Genomic DNA, 22,926 nt, shown 5'->3' with positions numbered 1-22,926 from the left:
AAGAATTTGCAAATCATCTAGCACATTGGCGGGCTTTCAAGTCGATGGAATACTATGACGGAAGAGCGTTCGAATATTAACTGTCAGTTTTTATTGTCATTTGCCTTTTGGCGGTTGTCATGTGTTTTTAATCTTTACTCTTTGGCCTCCTTTGTAAAGTAACAATTTTTCAACCCCAACATTTCAGGGGCATGTACAATATCATTATTTGCGTGGCCAGTGGTCTATCACTGGTAAAATTTTGCTTCTTGAAGCATTAAATTCCTCGAACACGTTGTTTCATGAAACATATTTCTTGATAATGTTTCACGAACCATTGAACTGCACAATGGCATTCTTTCATGAAGCACTGAATTCCCAATAATATTGTTTTATGGAGCATATAATTTCTCAATATTGTTTCATGGGTAGAAATTTCTTCAAATATATTGTTTCTTGATGCGTTGAATTCAACGAAAATCTTGTATCATGAAACAGGGCCGGCTCTAGGTCATTTGGTGTCCTAGGCGAGGTTGACTTTGGCGACCACGCCCCCCCCAAAAAAAAAAAGAAGCTGCATGTAGGCTCATTCATTATTTATTTTAAATGCAACACTGCAACACAAAAAAACTAGAAAAATACGAACTATTTTAATCATTATATTAATAATAATATAATAACTAACATATCCATGTGTAGTGCAAACGCTCGGGAAAAAAAGGTGCAAAATCCAAAAACCAATGTAAAACATTGCAATCAAAAATAAAAATCAAATCTAAAAGTTTCAGAGCAAGGAAATTTTGTACTTTCCTGTTTGGTTATAGTATTCAGTAACAAAACTTTAAAACAATGAACACTATGTGCAAACAAGCAATCTTAAACGATAAATAGCACTAACATCTCCAATATTCTTTAAAATCACACATCTGGACTTCCTACCAGCAAAAGGAATCTATGGTTTCATCAAATGAAATTTGTTTAGACACTTCCTCTGTAATTTGGCGCCCTAGCCCCTAGGCAGTCGCTTGTGTGGCCTATGCGCAGAGCCGACCCTGTCGTGAAGCAGTGAATACAATGAAAATCTTACTTCATAAATCATTGAATTCATTGAAAATATTCTTTTCCTTGAAGTACTGAATTCCACGAAAATATTGTTTCTTGAAACGTCGAATTCTACGGAAATTCTGTTTCACGAAATGCTCAATTCCTCACAGAAATATTTCATGAAGCACTGAATGCCTCAAAAGCCATTCATAGGCGATAGATAGTCAAATCTTCATCGGTATCCTGAAAAAGTTATTCTTCTGGAAATGTCATGAATGCAGACAGAAAAATAGCACATTAATCAGCAGACACACAAATAAAGTCGCTGGTGATAACATCACCTCCCAATTTCGTTGACAGAGGTTTAAAAGGAAACATTTTATTAAAACGCTCTTGTTCAGTTTAAAAATGATAGTTCATTTCTCTTACTGATGATTCAATGACCTTTCATTATTATTATTATTATTATTATTATTATTATTATTATTATTATTATTATTATTATTATTATTATTATTTATTTGGGATGAATATAGAAACTAATCGATTGTGTTTTACTCATCCAGTTCCCGGGCATTTTCAGAAACATATACTTGTAAGTTGGGAAATCTCCCTAACGAAGATAAATCCATAACCAAAACAAAAAGGACAATTTTGGTCAGGTAATAGAACGTTCCATTAATTAACACAACAAGGTAACGTTTTTGTTTTTTGTTTGTTAGCAGAATTACGTTAGAAGTTGTGCAGGAATTTTTGCAAACGTTTGTGAATGCACTCTTGTTCTTGGACATTAAGGCCCTTCCTTTATAAACCCCTTGTACACCATCTACCAAGACATTAGAATTCTTTTCTTTCATCCCTCCTAAGACTTTCAAATTGTACACTTTACTAACCCATTGGCCTTCATTACCTCTACACGACTGTGCCATCTCAAACCACACTGATCCATCCTGTCACATACCAGACTCAATTTCTGTGTATCTCCATGTCTCTCACCCTTTCAATTTTTCTTCCGTCATGTACCTTCCGTGTTTTAAGCAGTTAGTGGCTCACTGCCATTCTCATTTTAGTACCATTTGTAATGATTATTCATAATATCTGGACAGTCCAACTACATCTTAATCAACATTCATCTCTCCATCTTATTAGTTCACATTTATCTTAATAATCTCGTTCCCCACCTGGGAAAAAAATTACATAGCAAGGGGAGGCGGGGAAGCTAACCCAGTTCAGTGCTGGTCCCAACCCCGGATAAGTAGGGAGGGTTAGTCAGGATGGGCATCTGTCCGTAAAACATCTGCCAAAATCATATATGAAATGATCCCTTCAACAGAAAGGAGGATATATTCCAAACATCACTAGCTTTAAAGGAGCACATTAAAAACAATTCACTTTCTTCCCGACTAGGGATGAAGTGAGAAGGAGTAGAAGTGTGTGTGTGTGTGTGTGTGTGCGCGCGAGCGCGTGCGTTTGTGGACACTATATATATCTACAAGGCACACACAAACACATTAAGGGCTGCCCAAGAACAAGAGCCCGTGCTAAGACGAACGAGCATTAACACAGGCAAACAAGCGTTAGAGATGCCGCTTACTCTTCGAAAGAGACTCATTAAGATGTTTTACATTGTTACCTGAGATGTTAACGGGTAATCGAAATGGATGTCAGTGGACGTATTTTAACAGGACTGAGTAGAACTTTCCTAGTCTGCAACTCCCAGGCGCCCTCAGTGTGCCAACGTTAGCAGGTAGTAGAAAGTGTTCAAGTACGGCTTAAGAAGTAGTTTTGGAATAGAGTGCAACGTTCTACGCTTAGGAAACACACTAGGAAAATCCCTTCAGTGTAACCGGGGAAGTCTGTCGTAACGTTGCCTTCGTATTATGCATTTTCACCTGGTCATCATAATAGATATGGTCATCTTATATTTCCATTCTTTCCCCAGAGCACGCAAATGTATTACATGTAATATCATGATATAAGGCTCTCTTCATAAGATACATACATACATACGTATATACATATATATGTGTATATGCAAAAATACAGTGTGTGTGTATACACACACACACACACACACACACACACACACACACACACATATATATATATATATATATATATATATATATATATATATATATATATATATATATATATATATATATATATATATACTGTATTTATATATACATATTACATATATATATATATATATATATATATATGTATACATATACATACATAAAATATATATATATATATATATCAAACACTGTATTTGTATATACATACATATATACATAAATATACATGTGTGTATATAGGAAGGTTAGGGCATAGCATAGCATTTCAAATTTATTAGCCAAATTTTCGAGACCCTAAGCCTCATCTTCAGGGCAGTAAAATTATACAAAATTTACAGTTCAAAAACAGAATCTGTAAAAGTAACATTTATGTTAGATCAAATCATTAGAAAACATTAGACAGTCTAGATTAAAACAAAATGAGAGGTGAGAAAAATATTAGAGCAGCACCTAACTCTGGGAGGGAGGACGTCGACTATGCTACACACAAACTGATAGAATCATTAACAATTAAGCGGTTCGGGGCCTCTTGACACAATCAGACCTCTTCCAAAAGGCCACTTAGTTTTTAGCTCCAGCAGAGTCAGGTACTGATCTAAGATTTCTTTTCACGTTTTATTTTTTTTTTTAATGTAGACTGTTTAGTGTTTTGTATGATTTAAACTTTTATAAATGTTTTTAATTTGTAAATATTGCATCATTTCACAGTTCTGAAGATAAGACTTAACGTCTCGAATTTATTTGGTCAATAAATCTGAAATAATATGTTGGCTGTTTTCCATTTCATTCCTACTACTTGTGTGTGTGTGTGTGTGTATATATATATATATATATATATATATATATATATATATATATATATATATGTGTGTGTGTGTGTGTGTGTGTGTGTGTGTGTGTGTATGTATATATACATATACAGTATATATATATATATATATATATATATACATACACATATATATATACATATATATGTATATAATGTATATATACATATTATATATATTATATCTATATATATATATATACACACACACAGTAGTAGGAATAAAATAAACCAGCCAGCATATTATTTCAAATTTATTGACCAAATAAATAAATAATATATATATATATATATATATATATATATATATATATATATATATATATATATATATATATATATATGGGTGTGTGTATTGGATTGCCTAACACAAAGGGCTAGTAATGAGTTCGGTTACAGAGTTTACAGAAAACCTACCAATATTTCTACCCATGTTAATTTTTATTCATGTGAAAGCAATAAAGTTAAGAAATCAATGTATATATCTATGGTTTTAAGAGCATCACGTATATGTAGCCCTGAATACATTGATGATGAAAAGATAAAGGTAGGAATACAGGCAATTAACTGCAACATCCTAACGCTTCATTAGGAAACGCATTAGAAGCGTTAAAAAAATGAAACTTACAGCACAAATAAAACCTGCTTGTATTACCACATAATAATAATTTGAAAGATCACCCCGCCCCACCCCGCCTTGTACTAAGGAAATTTGGAGTTAATGCAGCATTTAAGAATAATAGAACGATAAAACATGTACTTATAAAGAACTCTCACGACAATACTAAAGGATGTATATATCAAATTCCATATGATTCTTGCAATAACTCTTGTACAGTTCAAACTGGGAAAACACTGAAAAACAGAATAGAGCAGCATAAGAAATGTGTAAGATGTTAGTGAAAACAGTCATACAATCAACTGGGCAGAGGCAAGAAAGATAGTTTATTCGAACATGCATTGGAAAGAAAGAGTCCAGTTTTATAAAAGAAAGCTGTAGTAAAGATATGAATGTCAGTCAGGGCGGGTATAAACTTGATCCATTAACTTTTAAAGGAGGTAGTAGACATGTATTGAAAAAGGACCCAAGCACAAATGAGTGTATGGCTCCACCTCGTGGTACCAGTCAGGCGCGGATTTTTAGTTTCCAACGGTCTGTGTGTTTGTTCGTATTGTTCCTCTAGCCCATTTACTGAGTTTCTACCACTGTATATCAGTCCTTCGTAATTAGCTTGAAAATAAAGCCGAAACCGGTCCGGACCTACACTCAGTCTTTCATTTTTCCCTGTGGTTAAGATATAAGACTAGAAAACCAGGAATAAATAAAATCGATTATCACATTCACGATAACCATTTCATTGCTCAAAAGCACAGGAAGCGATCGGAGCGACGTTACGTTATATATATATATATATATATATATATATATATATATATATATATATATATATATATATATATATATATATATATATAATAATATATTCATATATATAAGAAAAAGTTTCAGCCATGAAAAAATGAAACCGTGGAGATGCTAAGTACTTTCGTCTTATTACCAAGACATGGTCACAGCAACGATAAGACGAAAATACTGAGCATCTCCATTGCTTCGTGGCTGAAACTTTGTTCGTATAGTCATCACGTTTTTTTTCGTCATTTTGATGTCATTTAAAATGATGTATATATATATATATATATATATATATATATATATATATATATATATATATATATATATATATATATATATATATATATATATATATATATATATATATATATATATATATATATATATATATATATATATATATGGTGTGGCTGTATTTAGAGATGTAATTCAAGGAGAGAGTCTCTCGTGAGTAGTGAACTCTTCAGGGTCGGGTTTCGAAACTAGAAAATTATGTCAGTCCTGGGTGAAAGTGAACGTAGTGGGAAAATGAGTGTGACAGTAATTGTATAACTGTAGGCTACGTGGCCCGGCTGGAAAAGAATGAGATTGAAAGGGAAAGTTTGTGGAGAGTCTAAATCTCTGTTAATACAGGAGCATTAGCTTACAACATGGAAAAAAAATGCAGAAGGCTGAATTTTTTTACTGAAGTCACCTAAAACCATACTTAGTTCAGTGAAGTAGTTTACTTGAGTTAACAGTGAGCGCACTGAATAATCCAGGATGGCGGCAAAGATGGCCACCGTCAATAGACAAAACACTTTCTGAACTAATGACTATAACCAGATATGCTATATTCTTTTTTATATGGCTTTAACTTAGGATAGATCAATTTCACGTGTTATTTCCAAGATGTGTAAAAGATTCTGTTATATTTAGCACTTTAAATAAAAATTAGTAGCTTTCTCAAATTGAGCTTTGTGTGCTATTGCATTTATGCAGTTCAAATAACCCTATTTTCATACTGAACTTGTTTGTCCAACAGCTTATGACTTTTATATTTTGAAGTACTATTAATCAGAAACTTTTTCCTTTTTGGCAGGATCTCACTACTGGAAGACAAAATGCCTGAGAAGTGTGTTTTCTGCAACCAGCCAATTGACTCTGATCACGGTACGATGGGTCAAAAGGGATTGGATAAGGTCGTGTCAATCAGCAGTAGACTGAAGGATGGATTGGACCAGCTGCTAGCAAACAGAACACTTCCACACACAAGAGATGTAGGCAGAATTATCTCTTGCCTAATAATATTAAGGAAAGGAAAAGAGAAGCATACAGTTCAAGTGAGAGGCCGGAGTACAAGGCGCCTAGTCGCAGGTCTCAGACAGGCGAATTTGACATAAAGAAAGACTGTGTGTATTGTGGAAAGTGTGTGGACTATGCTATGACAATAAAACAACCTCTAAAGAAGCGTGATAAAACTCATGAATCAGTAACTAAGGATTTTATCCACTCTGTACAAGAGAAATGCATAGAACCTTCTGATACATGGGGCAATAATGTACATGTGCGTATTCAAAGCATTGGGGATACTGTTGCTGCTGAGGTGAAATACCACCATGCATGTCAGATTAGCTTTCATAGGGGCCGGGAGTCCATGCAAAATCCCAGGAAAAGGCCTAAAGGTCGTCCTAAAGGGTCGGTCGATCAGAAGAATTTAGGCCGTCTTGAGCTTTGAGAGTTCTTAGATGAAAATGATGATCACCAGTTCGCTCTGACAGAATTGGAGGGACTGGTGAAAGGCTTTTCGGGAGATGGTGAAGTGTACACAGTAAAATAGCTGATGTCAAAACTGCAAGAAAGGTACAATGAGCATATGATCATCACATGTTAGCATAGTAAAGACATAATTAATACAATTCTGAATGAGGCCAACGGGATACTGAGAAAACATCATAAAGGTACAGGGCTAACACCTGAAGAAATTATTGACATGGCAGGGGTTCTTACAGAGGATGAAATAAGAACAGACATAAATGAAAAATCCCATTATCCTACACTTTTAGAGAAGACCAATTGCGACAAGATGGAAGAAACAGTTTCTAAACCATTATTGAGGACTTGTTCAGCACTGTCCATAGGGGGTGTTATTGGTCCTATATTATTCCATTTACTTTTTTTTTAATCCCATGGAGCACCATAGCGTTCTTAGGTCACAGGCCACATGCCAAATTCCCCTATAGCTCCGAATATGGTGCGCAAATTGTTTGCTTCAACAGTCCTCTGAGGGTCGCATGTGGATTGTCTCTAATTCTTCCATGTACTTTTTCAGTTATGTAACTTCATGTTTTTATGCTAGCAAATGATTTTGGGACCACAACTCTTACGTATTTTTTTTCTGCTTCACTTCTGGCGCTATTTTTCCTACTTTCTTTATGTCCCCATGCTTATTTATGGTTTCCTCTAACCTGTATTCTACCTTCTTGATTTTTCTCTGTACTCATTTCTTGAGATTCATTTTTCAATGTAACGCTCTTCTTGGTAGGCTACATGAATTTTACTTACTTTTATAATGTCGTTTGTTCAAGTTTTTTTTTATTCTATTTTTCATTTCCTAGGCATAAGAGCTGAAGAATTACCAAACCTGGTTTAAGAAAAATAGTTTCACCTTGTTTTAAGCTATAGCAATTGCAGATTGTGATTTCTTCTAATCCTTCCTTTCTGCTACTTGGGAACATCATGTCATCCATAAATACTTTGGAATATTTGCCTTTTTCCTCATATCTTGTTTACTTTACCTGTTGCTGAACCACTTAGTTTTGGAACATATATTGTTCCCTGTCTTACAATTTCTTTTACTTCAGTAGTCTTCCGACCAGGGCATCTCAGCCTTTCCATTTTCTTTAATCTTTTGTACTAGCGATTCATCTTTCCATCCAACCAAATTACCCATTTCCTTAGTGCAATCTTTCTTTCATGATTGTAGTATTGTATAATAACTGGATTTATGAAGTGGAGTCATATATCAATGGGGTTTTAAAAACATATTCCGCTCATGTCTCTAAGTCGTTTATGAATGTAAATGGTCCACCTGATGATACTAAGCTCCGCTAAGTACGATCATGTTACCATTTTCACATCTCGACGTCCGCTGTTATGAATTTTTATTTATGAAGAATATTGTGCAGGTTTATTTGGTTACTTAATGTCATGTTAATTGTTATTATACTTCTGTTTTAATTATTGCGCCCCCCTTTTTTATTACTTCCACTCTGCTTGTTCCGCCAGTTGTACATTCTGATAAGTGACAGCTAAATAAACAGTTTCATCGATTTTTCATATACTGTATTATTTTAGGCAGGGGAATTGTGTGTGATTACGATAGCAGTCCATGTAGTAAGATTAAATAAGTTCAAGTGGTCGATGTTAATGTTCATATTTATTGATATTTACTGGTTTTGAGGTACGTCTGTCATGAAAGCCACAATAGTAATGTATTACGTCACTATGATTTAGGCTAATTCCCAGGCTTTCTGTACTGTTTTATTATAAATGAAATATAGTGGAGTCTAATGTCATGTTCACAAGTCACATGGTTCTTCAGAAAAACCTTTAGTGTACATTCCTGCACAGTTTCATTAATCCAACGTATACTTAATAATCTGCCTCTGTTTATTTTTATCGTGTGTTTTTTTATTAAAGTATTAGTGTATTAGTGACATGAACACATTACCTAATGCACTAACCAAACTTTTTTTTTTACCAACTTCTAATAGCTAGACCTGCAGTTTTTTTCTTCTAAAATATATGTCAGTGGTCCGTAAAATTGTTAACGACTTTGTTGAAGACGAAAGCCAAATAGTAAAATGTTATGATAATTTGATAAAACAGTTTTGAAAATTTAAGGTAAATATGATTACAACCCTGCAGTACTTTATATCACCTGATAAGTCATAAGAACTGACAGTCGGATCCACAATGAATGAATGTCAACAACAGCAAGTCAGTGAAGATACTGTGTGATTCACAAAATTTATAAAGAGTTGTCAAGGTAAGGGTGTTGTTAAGCTATTCGTATAATTTATGTAAACGATATAGATTACACGGTAGCTATGTCATTTGTCTTGGTACCGTAGCGTAGGGCAAGGCTACCCCATAGCTGCCAAGCAGCTTAGGCCGGGCATAGCCTTGCCGAAGGTACGGTGATGAGATACCCAGCGGTACAGGTAGCTTTGAGTTAATTGGCCGGGTAGGCTACATTTAAACATAGAGTGCAGCGCATTTAATTTATGGTTTTTTATTTGAGTTTCAGGGATTTGATATCACACATGCTTGGGCCTTGTTAGACTGTTCCATGACAACACCAGGTAGACTGACAGAGGCCTAGGTATCTGCAGGTGTAAACGTAATGGGGACAGGGTAATTCCACAGTCTAACCAGACCCAAGCATGTGAGATATCCCAAATTCCTTAAACCCCTCCCTGGAGTAGACCCCAATCAAACCGGACCCTTAAGCTTTGGTTGCTCACAGTTAGATATCCTGTGGTGGGAGTTGTAGGCCTCGTAATTTGTCAGAAAATAATGCCAAATTCGTCATACATAAAAAACAGTTGAATGTGAATATATGGTACTGCAGAAAAGCTTAGCTGTGAACAGGCTATGTCATTCTGCAATGCGTGATGTCCTGTTAGGTTCCCTCCCCATCCGTTTCCCTCGCCAGGTCATGGCATGGCACCCTAAGATAGGTTAGACTAAGGAAAGGTCAGGTTAGGATTTACTGTATCCTTGATGAAATTTGTCTTTGATTGGCTTTCAAGCAGGCTGCAACTCCAGAAATAAGTCACAACTCATCTATTATTATTATTATTATTATTATTATTATTATTATTATTATTATTATTATTATTATTCAGAAGATGAACCCAATTAATATGGAACAAGTCCACAAGGGCCATTGACCAGAAATTCAAGCTTCCAGAGAATATGGTGTTCTATAGGAAGAAGTAAGAGGAGGTAAGGGGAAAGACAAAAAGAAATCTCGCTTAGGCTATTGAAAAAGAACAAATAAATTAATAGATTAATAAATAGATAAAAATGTAATAAAAAGCAAGGAGAATAGTTTCAGGGTAGTAAAGCATTGCATCTTTGCTTGAACTTCTGAAACTCTAATTGCATGATATCCTCAGGGAGACTGTTCCACAAAGTTCCCTTTAGGGTTGTTGGGGCTTGGTTCTGGTTTGTTCCGACACAATATACAAACCGTTGGTCCTTTACATTAGGGATTGCTGTAAGCGGAGCTGGAAATGGCCTTTGAACTTTCAAACCAGGCGGTTAGGCAGTTGACTACCGTCTGGGATGCAGGAGTACCACCTGCCCAGATGTAAACATTCCAATTTGCTTTCAGCCATCGTGCACTGCAGACATGTTTCTCGCTCTCTTCCCAGACTGCTGTTGAGCTGCTTTCCCAGTGGGAGCTTTCTTGTTTTCATCAATTATGAATGTTGATAAACCCCGTAAGCCCTCCTTTCCCCAGCATGTATATCCTGGGGTGGGAGGGAAGAAGTGCAATAGCTTCCGCTCTCGTATAGATACGGACACATACGCCCTTTGCTCTACCTGCAGAGGACATGTGTGTTCTCATAACTCTCTGTGCTATAAGACTCCTCTTCTTGCTGCCTCTCCCTTGGGTTAGGGCTCCCCCTCCCCTTCTTTACTTGCTTCGTTGGGTGTGGAAGGCCATGGGGGAGCGAACAATCGGTACATCCTCTCTGGGGCCTCTCCTTGCTCCGGGGGGGATTTTTTTCCCCTGGAGCGAGTAGAGGCTTCTTTTTTTGACCTGACTTTGCCTTCAGGTTTGGCGGTGGAGGTGTCTCTCAGTGGCCAGGTTTCTGACCTTACATCTACCTAGCTGCACCTCAGCCATCCTGGCGTTCCATCATTGGAGGGCCTGATTTCTTATCTGTCCGGCGCCCCTGTGACGACCCACGCAGCTGCCACTTCCACAACGTCAACCGTCACCATGACGTCTTTCGCCAAGCTGCCTGTGACGGTGGCCTCACACCCGGGCACCCAGGTATCAGCTGCTCCTGCCTTGCTCCATGCCATGCCGCTGCCTCCTGGCTTCCTGGCCCCATTATCTCTGCCCGGCCCCTCCAGTATGATCACGTCATTGGTGCCTTATATCTCGTTACCTGCTCCTGCTGTCCCTGCTTTTGCCGATCCACGCTCATTTCTGACTCCGGTTCCGGCTCCTGGATTCCCTGACTCTCTGCCCAGCCTGACTCCTGCTCACGCTCTACCCATGCCCTCTACTCACGCACCAGCTCCTGGCTTCCCTGGCTCCCTCACTGCACCACCTGCCCCAGTAGCTGCTGGCCAGATCACCACGTCTCCGCTACCTGGGTTGCGCCCACTTCCCTGGCTCCCCTGGCTGCTCTTGCATCCTCTGCTGCTCCCTCCTGGATGGGGAACCTGACTGCCATCCTGAAGAAGATGACAAAGAACAAGTTGAAGAAGAGGTCTAGGAAGGTTTCATCGTCTTCGTTTTTGTTGTCCTCGTCATCTTCTACCTCTTCTTCTTCTGAGGCTTGCCAGCTGAAGAAGAAGAAGCCTGTCTCTCTTCCCCCCCCTAAGAAGTCTCTCTCCAAGACTTCTAAGGGACTGCCTCCTTCCACAGGGAAGGCAGTGGGATCTCGTCGGCTCCTCCCTGCCCACGGGCCAGGGAACCAATTTTTGATCCCTGGGTCATTCGTGTTGGGAGCTAAGGGCATGCAGACCACGGTTTGCATTCCCACTGCTTTGTTGAAGAAGTCCGCTTCTAAGGCCAGTGCTGTGTCAGACACTCATTCGTGAGTTGCGCGAGTACTGTACAGTACCCAGGTTTCTAAGGAGACCCGGGTACCCTGGTTTGGTACCGGAGAGACCTCTCTGCATACCAACTTGGGCACACAATGGGAGAAAGAGTCCAGACAAGCACGTGTTCCAACTCTTCCTGCTAGCACTTCTACGAGTGTCAAGCAAGGTTCCCGGGAAGGTGTGCTGGTCTCTCGAGTCCTGACACCTGGCGAGACGGAGAAGAGGTCCCCTGCTCAGTCTTCCCGAGAGTTTCAACCTCGAAGAAGTCTGGTGCCTCTTTAGTGGACAGTGCAAGTTCTCGCCAGCCAGCCGCTTGTTCAACTCCGTCCAGTCCCTGGCCACATTCGTGTGGCCAGCCTGGCTCAGGGGAGCTGAGTGCCTGGCTCAACTCTGCTCTCCTCGGGACAACACTTCGCCGAGGCGATAGCTTTCTCCTCGACCCAGGTTACCGTCATCACCGCAGGCTGGTGACTGCTCCCGGCCTGCTGCTCCTGCTGGTTCTGCCAGCAAGACCGGCTGGGGTGCCCGATCCTCCTCACCTGTCCCCTCAACATCCTGGGCTCCCCCTAGGAGGTGCGAGTCAGACAGGAGGAACTCCGGTGAGTCATCTCCCCAGAGTTCAACCTTGGGGGCTTACGTTACTGGCTCGCTTCTCATATCGAACAGATTGTACACTTGCTTGGTGCAGGAAGGATCACAGGGGTCTGCCGGGGTACGCCCTCCTGTGGGGAGAGTAGATCGGGAGGACCGCACCCTGGAAGGACCCGAGGGTCCTCTTCCCAAGGATGCAGACACCCCTGAGATACAGAGGACTTTCGCAGAGGTAACTGCGGTTATTCGTCAGCACAGTGACCTCGGGGAAGGGACCACAGCCTCATCTGTGATCGTCCTTCGCGCCTCGAATCCCTCTGGGGACCGAAAAAGGAACCCAAGGTTTCGGTGGGCCTGTTGTGGTCCTCGATCAAGTGAATGGCGTTGTGTCTGGGCAAGACAATTCTCTGCAATCGAACCACTCGGACAGGCTGCTTCCCCCTACTCTGCCTTGACAGAAGCATTTCTACATGCCCTCGGAAGGGGCATTGCCGCCTAAACAGGTTGACCCGGACTTGGTTCGTCTAGGCCCGAGTCTCTTGTTACAGCAACTTACTGCAGAGAGTATTTCTCTCTCACAGCAAGAGGCAGCAACCCTGGAAGCCACCGCCATGGCAGCTTTCCGGGCAGTCTCCTGGTTGTATCTGGTCATTCACAGTATCCAAAGTGGCTGCTTCCTTGGGCTCTGTGTTACCTGAGGAGGACTCTGCTTTCGGGAAATTGTGCCAGTCTGGAGGTAGAGCCATCTCCTACCTCGTCAACTAGATGGCAAACCTGTGGGCCAACCTGGTTCTTAAGTGAAGAGATGCCATTCTTTCAAGCTTCGCCAGGGCCATGGGGCCCGAGTTGGCATTGACCCTGCGGAACGGACCATTGCTGGATTCTACCTCTCTCTTCCCTAGAGAGTTGGTGGAGGCTGCAGTGGACAAGCGTCAGGTCGATGACAGCGACCACCTTGTTCACCGGGCAGTGGCCAAGACCTCCAGGTCTTCGCATTCCACTGTGGCCAAGCCTTCGGGTCAGGCTAGCTCTTCCTCGGCCCCTAAGAAGTCCCAGTCTTTGAAGGGATCCCGCGGGAACATCCAGCCTTCTTCTCCCTCTGGAAAGGGGTGTCTTCCTGCCCCTTTCAGCCCGCTTTCCAGTCTGGTAAAGGGGGCAAGGGGAAGAAGGAGAAGGGGAAACACTAGGGGCGGCGTTCCCCCCCAACTGTTGCTGAAGGTGGGGAGGTTGCCTGTCATGCCATTGGGCAACATGGCAGCGATACAGAGCCGAGACCTGGATAGTGGATCCCCTTCGGCAGGGATATCTACTACCCTTCGAATCTTGGCCACCCCTCACCAACACTCCAGTCCATCTCCGCACCAACATCCAAGGATCACCGAAGGATATCGCATTAATGCAAGAAGTGCAAACCGTGCTGAGCAAGGGTGCTGTGGAAGTCATGTTGGATCGGTCCCCAGCAGTGGTAAGTCGCCATCGCTCACCTGTCGTCATTGGAGAAGCTGGTCCCTCATGGGCGTCTTCACCTTCGGTCTCTACAATGGAGACTAAAGGGGTATTGGTCCCAGTCCTTTCTCATCCCTCTTTCCGAGAAGGTGAGAGAGGACCTAGACTGGTGGATGGATGACAGGAATCTCGTAATAGGAGTATGCCTACATACTCCCCCTCCAGACATGCTTCTGTTCTCAGACGCACCTACCGACACACCTGGAGGAGTTGCTGACTTTGGGAGTGTGGCACCTTCACATCAACATCCTGGAACTCAAGGCAGTCTTCCTGGCTCTCCAAGAGTTCCGGGATCGAGTGAGGGATACTCCATGGTACTGATGAGCGACAATACTATGGTAGTGGCATACATCAACAAGCTGGGGGTGTCTAGTATCCCCCCCCCCGCTTCACCAGTTGATGATGCAGGTGCACGAGTGGGCGCTGGCTCACTCAGTAGAGCTGTCAGCCAGGTACATTCCAGGCAAGAGGAATGTTGTGGCAGACAAGCTCAACCGCCACAACAGAAAACTTCAGGTCTTCTGCTCAGTCATGCTGGACCCATGGGCCGCTGCGGAGGATGCGTTCCAGAACCAGCGGGACAACCTCGTCTATGACTTTCCTCCGTTCTGTGTGATTTACAGGGTGATCAGCCAAGTGATGATCACTCCTAATCTCAGAATGATTCTGGTGGTATCCCGACCTGCTAGCTCTCCTTTCTGAGGCGCCAAGAGAAACCCCTCCCTGGCCCAACCTGCTGTGTCAACCCCACGTCGAGCGGTATCACCTGGCAGTGCAGTCCCTGTGTTTTCACGGCTGGAGGTTATCCACCATCGCCTGCGAGCGAGAGGCTTTTTGCGTCTTGCAGCAACATAAATGGCCGGATACCTTAGGTGATCCTCCGCAGCAGTATACCAGGGAAAGTGGTCCATCTTCTGTGGTTGTCATGGACGGAATATCTCTCTGGTCGGAGCTAATGTTCAGCAGGTCGCAGACTTCCTCGTCTTTCTTCGCCGAGAGAAGCGTATCTCCGTTTCAGCTGCAAAAGGCTATTGGACTGCACTCAGCCTAGTCTTGCAGCTGAAAGGTGTAGATATCTCCTCATCCTTCGAGATATCCCTACTGATGAGAAGCTTTGAGAGGTCTTGCCCACCCAGGGATCTCAGTCCCCCTGTTTGGGATGTGACTCTCGTTCTAAAGAGCCTGACTCGTGCACCTACAGCCTGAGTCTCGATGACTCTTTGTTAGTGCTGGCTCGACTAAGAAAGAAGTGTCCAAGAACACGATCTCTTTCTGGCTTCGTGAGATGATAAGGAGAGCGTATTCTGCTGCTGGAGAAGATGACACCGGTACACTTTGTCTGAGAGCTCACGAAGTCCGCAGCATTGGTCCATCCCTCACATTCTGGAAGAACCTGTCAGTCCCACAGGTTTTGAAGGCAGTCATGTGGTCCCAACAGACCACCTTCACTTCTTTCTACTTTCGGGATGTTGCCCATAAGTCCTTGGACACTTTTTCCTTGGGTCCTGTGGTGGCAGCTCAACAAGTTGTGTAGCTTACCTGGCTCCTCAAACAGGACAGGTTGTGTCTCGCCTAAGATGTACGGTTGTGATTGGGAAAATGAATGTGGAGTGACTGGCCTCTCTTCCTTCTCCTCATCTCGACTCTCTTCCTACGGGTAGGGAGCGGATGTGCCATTACATGCAGGATCTGGCAGTCGATGCTGGTAAGCACTCAGCTAGAGCTTCTGTTCTATTTCCTTTCAGGATCATAGAAGCAACCCCACTCCTTCCTCTTGCAAGGGGAGGAAGGAGACCATGACAGTAAGACAAACCCAATGGTTGTATTTGCCTTAATATCACTGACTTTAAACTTCTTCCTAGCCCACTTTGCCTGAACTGACGTTTCCTCATTCATGCAAAGAGACCCAGAAGTCTGACAGTTGATCTCGTGTTTCTTACAACCCAATCATTTTGTCAGAGGCAGTTTTCCCTTCTTCGCTCTATTGACCAGAAAGGGAACACAAGGTGTGGTGAACTCCAGTCAGTTCATAAACACTCACTCAGATTCCTCCCTCCAACCAGCGAGTCTTCCTAATGTAAAGGACCGACAGTTTGTATATCGTGTCGGAACAAATCACAATTTTTTAAAGTAAATTGTATTTTTCCTAACTATACAAACCTGAGGTCCTTTACATTACATTTCATGCCCACCTCATGCCACCTCTCAATCTGACACCTGGGCCGAAAGGCAAATTGGAATGTTTACATCGGGACAGGTGGTACACCTGCCTCCCGGACGGTAGTTAACTGCCTAACCACCTTGTTTGAAAGTTCAACGGCCATTTCCAGCTCTGCTGAAAGCAATTCCTAATGTAAAGGACCTCAGGTTTGTACAGTTAGGAAAAATACAATTTACTTTAAAAAATTGTGATATTTCAGTTTCGTATGTAACTGCTTGTAAAACTTTGACATAAAATTTCTCATATATTAATGCTTTACTCTTTTCATGGTGTATTTCTAAACTATGCCCATGATCTTATATACAGGAAGTTACCAACATACTTACTTGACTCATTTACATAACATATTGCATTTGTAAAATCATAGTACATCTCGGTATTTTTTCGTAGAAGCTTATGGTATTTTCTACATTTCATTCTAGAAAGAAGTAGCACATAATAAAGAAAATGGCTGTTAAGCAAAGAAGTTCTCGAAAACCTCCTGGAGTAGGTAGGCACGCAGCAAAGGGAGACTCAAATGTTAGGTGAGTACAGTATTGCCTTCTTGCGTTTGGCATACATTGTATAAATAATTGAAAGAGTGAGTACAAATTTGGTTGTACACAAATACAAACTTATGTTTTTTTACATATGGATTTAACTTGCGAATGTGAGCTGGAACAGCCATTCACATTTATTGACAAGGTAGTAAACTACCAACAGGCAGGGGGAAGCCTTGCCCACTTGTCAGTCTGCACTCCACTTTACTTCTGGAAAGGAGCTCAGATGTATTTCAGGACTCTTACTTTTTCTGTTCAAACTTTTTTTTTTTTTTTATTAAATTTGAGGATTCCTTTTTCTTTTTTGGATTTGGACTAAGTGTTTGTTTTGCAATTTTTCAAACCCATCAGTCAGGTAAGCCTTCTTGTAAGGAATTAACTTTTTTTTGTTGATGTTGTGAAGACTGTTTTCATCGGACACGTAACAGCGTCTGGTACTTAACACAACAGCTATATCATCCTCAGATATACTTGATAAAGTACAGTATATACCCTTCGGGTACAGTAGATTTAACCACTTTGAAGTTCTGTGACTGTAAAGTTTACCTTATTCAAGTTAATCCTGCTATCGTGGTCTTCCTTTGTATTCTTTGGAAATAGGCTAGGTAGCCATATTCATAGGATTTCTGTGGCATAGTCTTTGTGATTCTTGACAACTCTGCAGACAAGGCGAGTATCACCAGTGGTGGAAGGAGTTAGAGGCGTTTTCCTCCCTCATCATCATCTACATCGTTTGTCGTCTGAACCTCGCCTCCACTCTGAGTACGGGTGTGAGGTTAGAGGGGGAGGGGGAGTCTGTCCTGTGTTAGAAGGCTTATTAAATTTCTTTCGGTGTACCTTTCCCTTCAGAATAGGGTGGGGAGTTTCAATCACCATGCCCTTAGACTTGAGGTTCTCTTTGTCTTGTCTGTCTGTGGGGGGACGGGTAGATCCATCTCGCAAAGATTAACAGGGCACAAAAGATCTGTGTGGTATGCTGTGGAAAATTTGGGGATTTTCCTAAATATCAGGGATAAAGGCCACACAATAAACTGGAGAAGGGCAGAGCTGGTTTTCAAAAGTAGCTGTCCGTACAAAAGAAAGATGCTGGAATCTGCTATCATCAATCAAACCAACAATATGAACTTGTCAGGAGGACATTGGAAATCGGATGACATTGACAGGTTAATCCACAGGCCTCTTCTCAAGCAGGTGTTCCACAAAATGCGACCACCAGACGCATCACCAAACGGGAGTTAATGAGGCCAAAATCCACCAGGGAATTGCTTAATTTCCCTCCTTCTTGAGAAACGGTCACCTGCATACTATCGGAGACTTGCTGCCACGCCTACATATGCTTTGTATACATACTGTTGTAATATTTCATCTATCCATATTTTACCATATACAGTGGGGCACAGAATTCAAGTGCTTAAAATATACCCCTGCAAATAGCTAAAATCTGCAAATACTTAAACCCTTAAAAAACACTTAGAACTGCCCATTTTGATAGTTTAAACACAAGAAAAACCCTGTAAAAATATTATACCTGAGTATTTTAATAGTTTTATCACAAAACGGGCATTTATTCATGAAAATTATATGAAGATACAGTAATTAGTGAATATTTCTCAGTAAAAATATATATATATATATTTATATAATAATGGATAGATATGAGGGCCTCAGAACCAGAAGGTTGTAAACGCCACTTTTTAAAAATAGCTAAAATCTGCAAATAGCATTCATTACTTCTGCTTCTAAGAAAGATTTTGATTTAAACTAAGTTTCAAAAACCCTACTCTTTAAAAACTTTTTGTGAAAATTTGAAAAATTTTAATAGTTTTAGCATTCAAAATGTGCTTAACCCCTTTATTTGTGTAAATTCTGGTCAAAACCAGCACTTAAACCATAATTAAATGTGAAAAATGATAATAAAGTGTTATTATATTCTTGGTATAACAACAATGGATGTATAATAATAATGATAATAATAATATAATAATAATAATATTAATAATGGGGGTTAATATTAATAATAATAATAATATTGATGAGTAATCAATATAGTATGATGGAAAATAATAATAATAATAATAATATAATATAATAATAATACAGTAATATTAGTAATAATGATGTTGACGGTGATAACCTTCCATCATCATAATGTTTAACCATTAAACGGTTATATATATATATAGTTTGTCTGTATATATAGAAACATATTCTTGGCCTGCATATAGTAATATAACATTATTTTTTCCATGATTTCATTCCTTGTATTTTTCTTATATGGCGTTATATACATACAGTGATCACTCTCACTATCATATATACATAATATAAATAGGGATAATATAAAAAAAAATAAATATATATACGGACATTCAGTCCCGCGAAAATCACTAGACTGGGAATGTAAACAATGTGGAGATTTTGGCGCGTGATTGGCGACAGTTAAAATCGGCCTTATCGGCGGAAAATGCTGATTGGCCTAGAACTGAATATCAGTTTAGTGCTGATAATTGCTCTCATTGGCTCGCTCTGAGCTGCTACCTAACCTCTGGTTGATAACTGAAAATCTTATGATTTTTGTTAGCGGCCAGCGACATCACGTTATTCATTACAGCTAAAATCAGAATTCCTACTGTTCTATCGATAATTGGGACTGTCTGAAACGGGCTGAATGCATAAAATCGCGAATAGACAGAGAATCTTTGCCACATCTGATTTTATGCCTAATCCAAATCGGTGGAGGTGGCGTTTTAACGATATTCTGTTCTGAGGCCTCTGTTAGGTATGTAGAAACCAATACCCAATTATAAGTCCGATAAATCATGAGAATGCGAATATTTTTGGCGCATATATAAATTTATTTATATATACATACATACATATATATATATATATATATATAAATATATATATATTAATATATATACTATATTATATATATATATATATATATATATATATATATATATATATATATATATATATATATACACAGGCAGTCCCCGGTTAACTGAGGCTCGGTTAACAGTTCCGTTTTTGGCGCTTGTCAGTAACGAAAATCGGCAATTTTCGCCGTGAATTTCGAACTTATCAGTGCTGATAAATCGTCAAAAATCATAAGAAAATCTGATAACTTTTAATGCTTTTGGTTATTGAAATTTTTGTAAACTGCATTATTCGGTTATTTTACATCAGAAACAAAACCCCGCCAATAACTGGGGACTGATTATTCTGCCATTTTGGAGCCATGATTTTCTTCCGAAAAGCACGGATTTTCTGTTATTAGCGCCTCTGTTAGGTATGTACTGACACAATACCCAATTATCGTGCCGATAAGCGGAAATAATTTCTGATGAATATATTTTCGTCGCGCTAGACAAGCGCCATAAAACCGATCGCTGTTAACCGGGACTGCTTGTATGTGTATATATATATATATATATACATATACATATACATATACATATACATATACACACACACACACACACAGTAAACCCCGCTAAAATCCGCAAATACTTAAAACCCCTCTAAAAACACTTAGAACTGCCTATTTTGATAGTTTAAACATAGGAAAAACTCTAAAAATGCTTACAGTATACCTGAGTATTTTAAAGTATTTTTATCACAAAAAGTGCATTTAGTCATGAAAATTATATGAATATACAGTAATTAGTGAATGTTTCTCAGTGAAAAATACCGCAAATGGGCGAATTTTCTGCAAATAATGGGTAGATACGTTCCACAGAGAAATCCGCGAATACGTGTGTCTGCGAATCATGAGAACACGAATATGGGGGTTTACTGTATGTATATACACATATATATATATATAGACAGGCAGTCCCCAGTTGGCTCAGTTGATGGCGATCCAGTTTTACAGCGCTTGTCTAGCGACGAAAATCGGCAATTTTCGCCACCAAAAATCTTCTTTTTCTGCTTATCCGCGCCGAAAGTAGTCTTTTTCCGCTTATCCGCGCCGATACATGCTTAACAGAGGTGCCAGTAATAAAAAATCGCTGCTTATCGGCGCTGATAAGCCCTGAAAAAGCTCCGGAAATTGCCGATTTTTGGTTAGCGCCAATTTTCGGTTCATGTCATATTTCTCAACCACTTCAAAAATTATGGTTTATTAGCAAATATTTGCCTTTGCAGTTATACTTTTATTGAAGCCAAGATTTTGTTCCTAGGCCTAGGTATGTTAGTTTTTGTTACTTGATAAAAATATATGACACTTAGCATTCACATTTCAATATCAACAATTTCTGGCTGGAAAGCATATTAAGTTATTGACATATTCTTGCACTTTAAGTTACCTTATGAATGTGTCAGTTATACACCAAAAGCAAGCATGATTTTCAAGAAAACATTCTTAGTTAAAAAAAATGGTGTTGTATAGGGCTTGGCATTAATACAAATAAATGTTTATGTTAATAGCTCTTGTCTCGATATAATATAAATCATCATCATCATCATCATCATTTATTTTTCAAAGAACAGATAATCTCTAAAAATAAATCCTTTAGTAAATGAGATCTTTTTGCAACATACAGGCAGTTTGAATGTAGCCTAAAACATCAAAATTCAAAGAAAACTTTTTTTGTAATCCATTTTTTTTGTGTGACTGTTGAGCTTATTAGGTCTACTGTTAGATTGTTGTAGAGGTAGTTGCAAAGACCACTTCCAGTAGCATGTTAAGCCAAACATGTTGCACTGTGCTTTGATTTAAGCAATGTAAAAAAGAATTAATTCATGTCACAAAGATTACGAATTACACCAATGCATAAAAGAGATCATATTCATATACCCATAAGAAAAATAGTGTTAGCTGTGAATTTGCAAACTTATCTATATGTATGACATTGGAAATAAAAAAAAAAAGGGAAGTTTAACACTACTTGGCAACCGTTACACTGAGTCTGAGGTTTTGGGCAATACAAATAGAATTGTGTTGCATGACTAATGGGCATAGCTGTACTAACTAACAAGGGAGATACCCCTTCATTTCATGTTTTGTGGTTTTGTGCTTTTGGGAACTTTGTTTCCTGTGAATGCCGACACTGAATGAAAACAAGACCCGACTTGTTGTGTAGGCTGTGATATGCCTTTCAGTAGCTGTATGTCTCCTGTGGCGGTAGATCCACATTCTTTTATGTCTCCTGTGGCGGTAGATCCACATTCTTTTTGTATTGCAGAGAAAAGTGTTTTTGTGTTTTTCCCTGCTCTAAATGTATTTTGTGGTCTTCTCAGTGGTACTGTTATGAGAGAAGGAGGTGATGAACACACTAGGGCACTTGCCCTCTTATCTGGCAGTACCTCCCTCCTAATTAGTTTCTCCATATGTGAAGGGCAGTGGTTTGTGTCCATGTAGGAACAAATAAGAAATTTGTAAAATAATTTGTATTTTTCCTAGCTACACAAACCTGAACTTTTCACACTGGACAAAATCCTTCTCTGCCTCCACTCTTCTTCTACCAGTAATGTATGTATTGTGATTGAAAGTCCAGTGGGGAAAGTTGAGATAGGTGCATATCCTTCCTCCCACCTTTGTGGGTATCTCCCATTTTAGAACACAGGCCAGTCCAGCACATGTGCAGGAAAGGTATGAAAGGTTTAGATTTGTGTGCATAGCAAAAATACAAATTACTCTAAAAATTTGGTATTTTTCCTAACTTACAAACCTGAAGTTTTTTCATGAATGGACCATCTCGACCACCTAGCACCTGGACCGAAAGGCATAGTGGAGTGTAGATCAACAGGCGGGTGGGGCCCCCTACCTTCTTAGTAAAGTTTAAATGGTCGTTCCAGCTTGTGTTCACAAGCTAAATCTGTATGTAGAGAACTTCAGGTTTGTATCTTAGGAAAAATACAAATTACTTTGAAAATTT

The 22,926-nt window shown here is 39.8% G+C and overlaps 1 protein-coding gene across 5 annotated transcripts in view; it reads left to right on the top strand.

Annotated features, from left to right (window-relative positions):
- The first annotated feature begins 9,100 nt into the window (after positions 1 to 9,100).
- Positions 9,101 to 22,926, top strand: part of LOC136828670 (2-oxoglutarate and iron-dependent oxygenase domain-containing protein 3-like) — a 60,312-nt gene continuing 46,486 nt past the window's right edge. The window contains exons 1-2 of one of the 5 annotated variants that reach the window (XM_067086757.1): positions 9,101 to 9,380; positions 16,925 to 17,026. In XM_067086757.1, coding sequence (XP_066942858.1) covers positions 16,950 to 17,026 — 77 coding nt within the window. In that variant the 5' untranslated portion in view covers positions 9,101 to 9,380; positions 16,925 to 16,949. Of the gene's footprint in view, positions 9,381 to 9,420; positions 9,556 to 10,257; positions 10,343 to 16,924; positions 17,027 to 22,926 lie in introns of those variants that run through there. The other 4 variants (XM_067086761.1, XM_067086758.1, XM_067086759.1 and 1 more) reach the window with 4 other exon arrangements.

Source organism: Macrobrachium rosenbergii, chromosome 43 (genome assembly GCF_040412425.1).
Source record: "Macrobrachium rosenbergii isolate ZJJX-2024 chromosome 43, ASM4041242v1, whole genome shotgun sequence".
In the NCBI taxonomy this organism is placed as follows: Eukaryota; Metazoa; Arthropoda; class Malacostraca; order Decapoda; family Palaemonidae; genus Macrobrachium; species Macrobrachium rosenbergii.
Note: the sequence above shows the minus strand (reverse complement) of the source record. Positions and strands in the feature narration are given on the sequence as shown.